Source organism: Oncorhynchus masou, chromosome 33 (assembly GCF_036934945.1).
Source record: "Oncorhynchus masou masou isolate Uvic2021 chromosome 33, UVic_Omas_1.1, whole genome shotgun sequence".
Lineage (NCBI taxonomy): Eukaryota > Metazoa > Chordata > Actinopteri > Salmoniformes > Salmonidae > Oncorhynchus > Oncorhynchus masou.
In genome coordinates, this window is record NC_088244.1 from 10,028,090 (window position 1) to 10,040,117 (window position 12,028).

The 12,028-nt window shown below is 44.1% G+C and overlaps 1 protein-coding gene across 9 annotated transcripts in view; it reads left to right on the forward strand.

Annotated features, from left to right (window-relative positions):
* LOC135527803 (extracellular sulfatase Sulf-2-like) overlaps positions 1–12,028 on the forward strand; it is a 322,483-nt gene that overhangs the window by 246,755 nt on the left and 63,700 nt on the right. For all 9 annotated transcript variants that reach the window (XM_064956384.1, XM_064956383.1, XM_064956385.1 and 6 more), the window contains one exon: positions 7,389–7,628. In XM_064956384.1, the coding sequence (XP_064812456.1) occupies positions 7,389–7,628 (240 nt within the window). The remainder of the gene's footprint in view (positions 1–7,388; positions 7,629–12,028) is intronic.

Sequence of the window (12,028 nt, forward strand, 5' to 3'; positions counted from 1 at the left end):
GGTGGGGTTTCAGGTGTCTCCGGAAGGTGGTGATTGACTCCGCTGTCCTGGCGTCTTGAGTGAGTTTGTTCCACCATTGGGGGGCCAGAGCAGCGAACAGTTTTGACTGGGCTGAGCGGGAACTGTACTTCCTCAGTGGTAGCAGGCCAGAGGTGGATGAACGCAGTGCCCTTGTTTGGGTGTAGGGCCTGATCAGAGCCTGGAGGTACTGCGGTGCCGTTCCCCTCACAGCTCCGTAGGCAAGCACCATGGTCTTGTAGCGGATGCGAGCTTCAACTGGAAGCTCGCATCCGCTAAACATGAACCATACACAATTCCAAAACAACAAATGTGAAAACCAAAACAGTTCTCTCTGGTGCATAGACAGAAGACCGAAGACAACCACCCACAAAGTACCCACAGAATATGGCTGCCTAAATATGGTTCCCAATCAGAGACAACGATAGACAGCTGCCTCTAATTGAGAACCAATCTAGGCAACCATAGACATACAAACTACCTAGAAAGGAAACAGCCCCATAAACATACAAAACCCCTAGACAAGACAAAACACATACATCACCCATGTCACACCCTGACCTAACCAAAATAACAAGGAAAACAAAGAACACTAAGGTCAGGGTGTGGCACTCTGGCCCGGGACATCCACTGTGGCTCTTTGTCCAATCACATTCCTTCCTCGCCGCTGTGTTTTGGCCAAGCTGAAACCAGCCTCATCCACAAAGATGAATATGTGGGGTGTTTGCCTGGCTTCAATCTCCATGACTCTCTCAAATAAATCCACAAGGCAACATAAGAGTTAGTCTTTTATGGTAGTTTACGTTATACCTAAAAACATGCCGCAGTGTGCCTCTGCCCTGTTTGGTTTTGTTCAAAACCAGTTCTGTATTTTATAGTCATTCTTACCTGGTCTCATTGGTTCCTGAGTTGCTTGACTCGTTCAGAGTTCCTCTCAAAGGGGACAGTGTACAACTGCTTCATCCTGACTTGATGTTGTTTCAGGACTCTAGAAATAGTTGTCATGCTTACATTGTCTGCCAACACTCATCCAGAATCTCTGTGAGTTTTATGCCATTGTTTTTTATGACTATATCAACGATTGCAGTTTCCTGCACAGCAGTGAAAATCCTACCTCTCCCGCCTGTAGGAGGTAACCGTTGGGTTATAAGCAGAAAAACAAAAACAATTACAATTACACACAAGTGGGTTTGGAGGCTTTGCTCAATTGACTTCTGTAATGTTTCAGTCAGATGCCCTTGCAGAATGCACATCTTACCTGGTGTTTTGACGGAAATTTCTGACAATAGATGCCAGTGTTGAGCGTTGCAGATTTGGCTGCACTCTCAGACCAGCCTCTCCCATTGATAGACCATGATTTATTACATGATCAGTTATAGTAGCTCTAATCTCATCTGAGACTACAGCTCTTGATCTTCCTGTCAGTCTTCTTCCACCACGCATACGTACTCCTCTCCCTCTCCCAGCCACTCTTCTTCCTCTGTCAGCCACTTCTCTCTCTCTGGCTGAGAGAGAAGTGGCTGATAATGAAATTGAAAGAGTACCTGGGTAGGTGTTCAGCTACAATGGGAATCAGCTGTGGTTGGTCTAATTGTTTTGATAGTATTTCATTTTTTAGATTTGGAATATATTTCAATGCGGTATTATTGTAGAAATGTATCACATTTATGTCTTATTCAATTTTGTGTTATTTTATGTTTTGAACTTAAGTTTAACAGTTTTGAAAAGATAATGTAAACATGTTGTAATTTGGCCTGTAGGTACATAGAGTTTTGGTGGTGGTCTTGTCTGAGTGAGAAAAGAGCTCATGAATGTTGAAAGATGCAGTCATTGAATGCGTTTTGAGCCAAAGCAATGAAAAATGATCCACAGTTTAGCCCACATAGACTGCTGTTGTGCTCACTGTGTGAAGAGTTTTAAAAAAGTGACCTAAGTTTTGAGAAATGGTTCCTTGCGATTGTAAAAAACTGTAATGGGAGGGAACTTTCCCCTCCCTGTCTGAACCTCTGTAGGACAGTGTTAACATTTCTCGGCATGACCAGCGCTGTGTTTTGACCTTTGTGTCTGGTTGTGAAAGGCCTGGCGATTGTCTCTGAAAAGGTCAAGGACTTCAGGACTTCGTCTGTCTGTTAACTTTACCCTGCCCTTCGTGTGTGAAAGACAGCAAGAACCTTCTCCCCTCATCCCCTCTCTCATCCTTCCTTCTCCCCTCATCCAATCCCTCCTCCTTCCTTCTCCCTTTATCCCCTCTCTCATCCTTCCTTCTCCCCTCATCCAATCCCTCCTCCTTCCTTCTCCCTTTATCCCCTCTCTCATCCTTCCTTCTCACCTCATCACATCCCTCCTCCTTCCTTCTCCCTTTATCCCCTCTCTCATCCTTCCTTCTCACCTCATCACATCCCTCCTCCTTCCTTCTCCCTTTATCCCCTCTCTCATCCTTCCTTCTCACCTCATCACATCCCTCCTCCTTCCTTCTCCCTTTATCCCCTCTCTCATCCTTCCTTCTCACCTCATCACATCCCTCCTCCTTCCTTCTCCCTTTATCCCCTCTCTCATCCTTCCTTCTCACCTCATCACATCCCTCCTCCTTCCTTCTCCCCTCATCACATCTCTCCTCCTTCCTTCTCTCTCCATCACATCTCTCCTCCTTCCTCCTCTCATCACATCTCTCCTCCTTCCTTCTCCCTCCATCACATCTCTCCTCCTTCCTTCTCCCCTCATCACATCTCTCCTCCTTCCTTCTCCCCTCATCACATCTCTCATCCTTCCTTCTCCCATCATCACATCTCTCTTCCTTCCTTCTCCCCTCATCACATCTCTCATCCTTCCTTCTCCCATCATCACATCTCTCTTCCTTCCTTCTCCCCTCATCACATCTCTCCTCCTTCCTTCTCCCCTCATCACACCTCTCCTCCTTCCTTCTCTCCATCACATTTCTCCTCCTTCCTTCTCCCCTCATCACATCTCTCCTCCTTCCTTCTCCCCTCATCACATCTCTCATCCTTCCTTCTCCCCTCATCACATCTCTCATCCTTCCTTCTCCCCTCATCACATCTCTCCTCCTTCCTTCTCCCCTCATCACATCTCTCCTCGTTCCTTCTTCATTCATCCCCTCCCTCCTCCTTCCTCCTCCCTCCATCACATCTCTCCTCCTTCCTTCTCCCCTCATCACATCTCTCCTCCTTCCTTCTCCCCTCACCACATCTCTCCTCCTTCCTTCTCACCTCATCACACCTCTCCTCCTTCCTTCTCCCTCCATCACATCTCTCCTCCTTCCTTCCTTCTCCCTCCATCACATCTCTCCTCCTGCCTTCTCCCCTCACCCTCCCTCCTCCTTCCTTCTCTCACACATGAGCAGAGCAGATGCCATGCTAAGTGGTGTGTGGGGGCTGCCTCCCGCTTGTCACATGTCAATCTGAAACAGAGCAGCTCTGACCCTGGTGTGTGTTTCTCTCGCTCTGCCTCTCTCTTTCAATTCCATTCCATTTCAACTGAAGGGCTTTATTGGCATGGGAAACATGTTAACATTGCCAAAGCAAGTGAACTAGATAATAACCAAAAGTGAAATAAACAATAAAAATTAACAGTAAACATTATACACACAGAAGTTCCAAATGAATAAAGACATGACAAATGTCATATTTTGTATATATACACTGTTGTACAAATGTGCAAATAGTTAAAGTACAAAATAAACATAAATATGGGTTGTATTTACAATGGTGTTTGTTCTTCACTGATTGCCCTTTTCTTGTGGCAACAGGTCACAAATCTTGCTACTGTGTTGGTACACTGTGGTATTTCACCCAGTAGATATGGGAGTTTATCAAAATTAGGTCTGTTTTGGAATTCTTTGTGTAATCTTAGGGAAATATGTGCCTCTAATGTGGTCATACATTTGGCATCTCCACTTCATTTTGTGGACAGTGTGCACATAGCCTGTCTTCTCTTGAGAGCCAGGTCTTCCTACGGCGGCCTTTCTCAATAGCAAGGCTCACTGAGTTTGAACATGGTCACAGCTTTCCTTTTCTCTTTCATTCATTCTCTCTCTCTCTCTCTCTCTGCCTCTCTCACTCTCTCTCTCCACCTCTCTCTCTCTCCGCCTCTCTCTCTCTCTCGCTCTCTCTCTCTCTCTCTCTCTCTCGCTCTCTCTCTCTCTCTCTCTCTCTCTCGCTCTCTCTCTCTCTCTCTCTCTCTCCGACTCTCTCGCTCTCCCTCTCTCTCTCTCTTTCTCTCGCTGAGTTTGTACATAGTCACAGCTTTCCTTCTCTCTCTCTCTCTCTCTCTCTCTCTGCCTCCACCTCTGTCTCTGTCTCTCTCTCTCCCTCTGTCTCTCTCTCTCTCTCTCTCTCTTTCTCTCTCTCTCTCCCTCTCTCTCTCTCTCTCTCTCTCTCTCTCTCGCTCTCTCTCTCTAGCTCTCTCTCTCTCTCTCTCTCTCTCTCTCTCTCTCTCTCTCTCTCTCTCAATTCAATTCAATTCAATTCAATTCAATTCAAGGGCTTTATTGGCATGGGAAACATGTGTTAACAAGTAAGGTAGATAATATATAAAGTGAATATATAAAGTGAAATAAACAATAACAATTAACAGTAAACATCACACATACAGAAGTTTCAAAACAATAAAGACATTACAAATGTCATATTATATATATATATATATGTACAGTGTTTTAACAATGTACAAATGGTAAAGGACACAAGATAAAATAAATAAGCATAGATATGGGTTGTATTTAAAATGGTGTTTGTTCTTCACTGGTTGCCCTTTTCTCGTGGCAACAGGTCACAAATCTTGCTGCTCTGATGGCACACTGTGGAATTTCACCCAGTAGATATGGGAGTTTTTCAAAATTGGATTTGTTTTCAAATTCTTTGTGGATCTGTGTAATCTGAGGGAAATATGTCTCTCTAATATGGTCATACATTGGGCAGGAGGTTAGGAAGTGCAGCTCAGTTTCCACCTCATTTTGTGGGCTGTGAGCACATAGTCTTCTCTACGGCGGCCTTTCTCAATAGCAAGGCTATGCTCGCTGAGTCTGTACATAGTCAAAGCTTTCCTTAATTTTGGGTCAGTCACAGTCTCTCTCTCTCTCTCTCTCTCTCTCTCTCCCGCCTCTCTCTCTCTCTCGCTCTCTCTCTCTCTCTCTCTCTCTCTCTCTCTCTCTCTCTCTCTCGCTCTCGCTCTTTCTTTTGAAGCAGTGCTGGTGTCAGCTTGGTTGGTGAGGTCCAACACAAGCTGACTGAGAGGGCTCGTTTCTGGGCTCAGCTCTTGGGTTTGAAGTGCTTTAAATTGCAGACTCGAATTTGGGCTTAAATTTAGATGTAGCCAAAATTTTAATGGTCTTTTGTGTATTTTGATTATTACTGGAAAGCGGCCCAATTCTGCCCTACATGCATTAGTCGGTGTATTTCTCTGGGTTTGTAGGATTTTCCGACAGAATTCTGCATGTAGGGCTTCAATTGGATGTTTGTCCCACATTTTAAAATCCAGTTTATTGAGTGGTCCCCAAACCTCACTTCCATAAAGTGCTATTGGTTGGATTACACTGTCAAATATTTTAGTCCAAATTTTAATTGGGATGTTGATTTTGAATAATTTCATTTTTATTGCATACATTGCTCTGCGGGCTTTTTCTTTGAGTACATTCACTGCCATATTAAAGTTTCCCAATGCAGATATGGTCAGACCAAGGTAGGTGTAATTTTTTGTGTGTTCAATTAAGGTGTTGTTCAGGGTGAATTTATATTTGTGTTTCTGACATCTGTTTTTTTTTTGGAAAATCATGATTTTAGTTTTTGGGAAATTTACTGCCAGGGCCCAATTATGGCAATATTGCTCCAGAATATTAATGTTTTGTTGAAGACCTTCTTTGGTTGGTGATAGAAGTACCAAGTCATCAGCATATAGCAGGTATTTAACCTCTGTGTCAAATAGTGTGAGTCCTGGGGCTGGAGAATGGTCCAACATGTCTGCTAATTCCTTGATATAAATGTTGAAAATATTTGGACTCAAACTGCAGCCTTGTCTCACACCTCGACGTTGTGAAAATAATTGTGTTCTTTGGTTTTTGATTTTTATTGCACACTTGTTTTCTGTGTACATACATTTTATTAAGTCATACACCTTACCACCAAGCCCACTTTGTAGAATATTTTAGAATAGCCCTTCGTGCCAAATCGAATCAAATGCTTTTTTAAAGTCAATAAAGCAAGCAAAGATTTTGCCCTCTTTTTTTTGGTGGACGTGTTTATAAATTAGTGTGTGTAAGGTGTATATATGGTCAGTAGTGCGGTGGTTAGGAAGAAAGCTAATTTGACATTGACTTATTACATTTTTTTCTTGAAGAAAGGTTGGAATTCTTGAATTCAAAATGCTACAGAAAATCTTTCCAAAGTTACTGTTTACGCAAATTCCCCTGTAATTATTGGGGTCTGATTTGTCTCCACTTTTGTGGATAGGGGAGATGAGTCCCTGGTTCCAGACATCAGGGAAGCAGCCAGAAGTTAACACCATGTTGAACAATTTAAGCACAGCATTTTGCAACTCAGGTGTGCTGTTTTTCAGCATTTCATTTCTGATGTTGTCTACACCGCAATCTTTCTTTGATTTAATATATTTGAGCTTTTCATTTAGTTCGTGTTGGGTTATTGGGTAATCTAATGGATTTTGGTTGTTTTTAATGACTGATTCAAGGATGTTCAATTTTTTTTGTTAAATAAGTTCTCTCTCTCTCTCTCCGCCTCTCTTTCTTTCTTTCTTTCTTTCTTTCTTTCTTTCTTTCTTTCTTTCTCTCTCTCTCTCTCTCTCTCTGCCTCTCTCTCTCTCTCTCTCCGTCTCACTCTCTCTGCCTCTCCATCTCTGTCTCTCTCTCCGTCTCTCTCTCTCTCCACCTCTCTCTCTCTCTCTCTCTCTCTCTCTCTCTCTCTCTCTCTCTCCGCCTCTCTCTCTCTCCGCCTCTCTCTCTCTCTCTCTCTGCCTCTCCATCTCTCTCTCTCTCTCTCTGCCTCTCCATCTCTGTCTCTCTCTCTATCTCTTTCTTTCTTTCTTCTCTCTCTCTCTCTCTCTCTCTCTCTCTCTCTCTCTCTCTCTCCGCCTCTCTCTCTCACTCTCTGCCTCTCCATCTCTGTCTCTCTTTCTCTCTCTCTCTGTCTCTCTCTCTCTCTCTCTCTCTCTCTCTCTCTCTCTCTCTCTCTCTCTCTCTGCCTCTCCATCTCTGTCTCTCTCTCTCTCCGTCTCTCTCTCTCCGTCTCTCTCTCTCCGTCACTCTCTCTCCGTCTCTCTCTCTCTCTCTCTCTCTCTCTCTCTCTCTCACACACACACTATCACTTACTTTCTCTCCCTGTCTCTCTCTCTTTCCCCCTCGTCAGGCTCCATGCAGGTCATGAATAAGACACGTTGTATCATGGAGCAGGGCGGGACTCACTTCTCCAACGCCTTTGTGACCACGCCCATGTGCTGTCCTTCACGCTCCTCCATGTTGACGGGGAAGTACGTTCACAACCACAACACCTACACCAACAATGAGAACTGTTCCTCCCCCTCCTGGCAGGCCCAGCATGAGACTAGGACCTTTGGAGTGTACCTCAACAACACTGGCTACAGGACAGGTCAGTAGTCCGTACAGATTGACACACACACACACACACGTTTACTTAAAGTCATCACTTATCTCTTAATCAATTGAGGCAAACACTATTTTAATTGAGGATTCAAAAACCTTTCTTATTTAGATTACACATTTCACACTCTGTTAGGACTTGTGAAAGCCATTAGATGTGTTCTATCCTGCCTGGTGTTCTGTTCTATCCTGCCTGGTGTTCTGTTCTATCCTGTCAGTTGTTCTGTTCTATCCTGCCTGGTGTTCTGTTCTATCCTGTCAGTTGTTCTGTTCTATCCTGTCAGTTTTTCTGTTCTATCCTGCCTGGTGTTCTGTTCTATCCAGTGAGTTGTTCAGTTCTATCCTGCCTGGTGTTCTATTCTATCCTGTCAGTTGTTCTGTTCTATCCTGTCTGGAGTTCTGGTCTATCCTGCCTGGTGTTCTTTTCTATCCTGCCTTGTGTTCTGTTCTATCCTGCCTGGTGTTCTGTTCTATCCTGTCTGGGTTTCTGTTCAGTCCTGCCTGGTGTTCTGTTCTATCCTGTCAGTTGTTCTGTTCTATCCTGCCTGGTGTTCTGTTCTATCCTGCCTGGTGTTCTGTTCTATCCTGTCAGTTGTTCTGTTCTATTCTTTCCTGGTGTTCTGTTCTATCCTGTCTGGGTTTCTGTTCTATCCTGTCAGTTGTTCTGTTCTATCCTGCCTGGTGTTCTGTTCTATCCTGTCTGGTGTTCTGTTCTATCCTGTCAGTTGTTCTGTTCTATCCTGCCTGGTGTTCTGTTCTATCCTGTCAGTTGTTCTGTTCTATCCTGTCAGTTGTTCTGTTCAATCCTGCCTGGTGTTCTGTTCTATCCTGCCTGGTGTTCTGTTCTATCCTGTCAGTTGTTCTGTTCTATCCTGCCTGGTGTTTTGTTCTATCCTGTCTGGTGTTCTGTTCTATCCTGTCAGTTGTTCTGTTCTATCCTGCCTGGTGTTTTGTTCTATCCTGTCTGGTGTTCTGTTCTATCCTGTCAGTTGTTCTGTTCTATCCTGCCTGGTGTTCTGATCTATCCTGTCTGGTGTTCTGTTCTATCCTGTCTGGTGTTCTGTTCTATCCTGCCTGGTGTTCTGTTCTATCCTGTCAGTTGTTCTGTTCTATCCTGCCTGGTGTTCTGTTCTATCCTGCCTGGTGTTCTGTTCTATCCTGCCTGGTGTTCTGTTCTATCCTGTCTGGGTTTCTGTTCAATCCTGCCGGGTGTTCTGTTCTATCCTGTCAGTTGTTCTGTTCTATCCTGCCTGGTGTTCTTTTCTATCCTGCCTGGTGTTCTGTTCTATCCTGTCTGGTGTTCTGTTCTATCCTGTCTGGTGTTCTGTTCTATCCTGTCTGGGTTTCTGTTCAGTCCTGCCTGGTGTTCTGTTCTATCCTGTCAGTTGTTCTGTTCTATCCTGCCTGGTATTCTGTTCTATCCTGCCTGGTGTTCTGTTCTATCCTGCCTGGTGTTCTGTTCTATCCTGCCTGGTGTTCTGTTCTATCCTGTCAGTTGTTCTGTTCTATTCTTTCCTGGTGTTCTGTTCTATCCTGTCGGTCCTGATTAGTGGACTACTACCCCTTATTATCCACAGGGTATAGTCCTCTACTACCCCTTATTATCTACAGGGTATAGTCCTCTACTACCCCCTATTATCTACAGGGTATAGTCCTCTACTACCCCTTATTATCTACAGGGTATAGTCCTCTACTACCCCCTATTATCTACAGGGTATAGTCCTCTACTACCCCCTATTATATACAGGGTATAGTCCTCTACTACCCCCTATTATCTACAGGGTATAGTCCTCTACTACCCCTATTATCTACAGGGTATAGTCCTCTACTACCCCCTATTATCTACAGGGTATAGTCCTCTACTACCCCCTATTATCTACAGGGTATAGTCCTCTACTACCCCTATTATCTACAGGGTATAGTCCTCTACTACCCCTTATTATCTACAGGGTATAGTCCTCTACTACCCCTATTATCTACAGGGTATAGTCCTCTACTACCCCCTATTATCTACAGGGTATAGTCCTCTACTACCCCCTATTATATACAGGGTATAGTCCTCTACTACCCCCTATTATCTACAGGGTATAGTCCTCTACTACCCCCTATTATCTACAGGGTATAGTCCTCTACTACCCCCTATTATCTACAGGGTATAGTCCTCTACTACCCCCTATTATCTACAGGGTATAGTCCTCTACTACCCCCTATTATCTACAGGGTATAGTCCTCTACTACCCCTTATTATCTACAGGGTATAGTCCTCTACTACCCCCTATTATCTACAGGGTATAGTCCTCTACTACCCCCTATTATCTACAGGGTATAGTCCTCTACTACCCCCTATTATATACAGGGTATAGTCCTCTACTACCCCTATTATCTACAGGGTATAGTCCTCTACTACCCCCTATTATCTACAGGGTATAGTCCTCTACTACCCCCTATTATCTACAGGGTATAGTCCTCTACTACCCCCTATTATATACAGGGTATAGTCCTCTACTACCCCCTATTATCTACAGGGTATAGTCCTCTACTACCCCCTATTATCTACAGGGTATAGTCCTCTACTACCCCCTATTATCTACAGGGTATAGTCCTCTACTACCCCCTATTATATACAGGGTATAGTCCTCTACTACCCCTATTATCTACAGGGTATAGTCCACTACTACCCCCTATTATCTACAGGGTATAGTCCTCTACTACCCCCTATTATCTACAGGGTATAGTCCTCTACTACCCCCTATTATCTACAGGGTATAGTCCACTACTACCCCCTATTATCTACAGGGTATAGTCCTCTACTACCCCCTATTATCTACAGGGTATAGTCCTCTACTACCCCCTATTATCTACAGGGTATAGTCCTCTACTACCCCCTATTATATACAGGGTATAGTCCTCTACTACCCCCTCCCCTATTATCTACAGGGTATAGTCCTCTACTACCCCCTATTATCTACAGGGTATAGTCCTCTACTACCCCCTATTATCTACAGGGTATAGTCCTCTACTACCCCCTATTGTATACAGGGTATAGTCCTCTACTACCCCCTATTATATACAGGGTATAGTCCTCTACTACCCCCTATTATCTACAGGGTATAGTCCTCTACTACCCCCTATTATCTACAGGGTATAGTCCTCTACTACCCCCTATTACATACAGGGTATAGTCCTCTACCACCCCCTATTATCTACAGGGTATAGTCCACTACTACCCCTTATTATCTACAGGGTATAGTCCTCTACTACCCCCTATTATCTACAGGGTATAGTCCTCTACTACCCCCTAATATCTACGGGGTATAGTCCTCTACTACCCCCTATTATATACAGGGTATAGTCCTCTACCACCCCCTATTATCTACAGGGTATAGTCCTCTACTACCCCCTATTATCTACAGGGTATAGTCCTCTACTACCCCCTATTATCTACAGGGTATAGTCCTCTACTACCCCCTATTATCTACAGGGTATAGTCCTCTACTACCCCCTATTATCTACAGGGTATAGTCCTCTACTACCCCCTATTATCTACAGGGTATAGTCCACTACTACCCCCTATTATCTACAGGGTATAGTCCTCTACTACCCCCTATTACATACAGGGTATAGTCCTCTACTACCCCCTATTATCTACAGGGTATAGTCCTCTACTACCCCCTATTATATACAGGGTATAGTCCTCTACTACCCCCTATTATCTACAGGGTATAGTCCTCTACTACCCCCTATTATATACAGGGTATAGTCCTCTACTACCCCCTATTACATACAGGGTATAGTCCTCTACTACCCCCTATTATCTACAGGGTATAGTCCTCTACTACCCCCTATTATATACAGGGTATAGTCCTCTACTACCCCCTATTATATACAGGGTATAGTCCTCTACTACCCCCTATTATATACAGGGTATAGTCCTCTACTACCCCCTATTACATACAGGGTATAGTCCTCTACTACCCCTATTATCTACAGGGTATAGTCCTCTACTACCCCCTATTATATACAGGGTATAGTCCTCTACTACCCCCTATTATCTACAGGGTATAGTCCTCTACTACCCCCTATTATCTACAGGGTATAGTCCTCTACTACCCCTTATTATCTACAGGGTATAGTCCTCTACTACCCCCTATTATCTACAGGGTATAGTCCTCTACTACCCCCTATTATATACAGGGTATAGTCCTCTACTACCCCCTATTACATACAGGGTATATTCCTCTACTACCCCCTATTATCTACAGGGTATAGTCCTCTACTACCCCCTATTATATACAGGGTATAGTCCTCTACTACCCCCTATTATATACAGGGTATAGTCCTCTACTACCCCCTATTATATACAGGGTATAGTCCTCTACTACCCCCTAT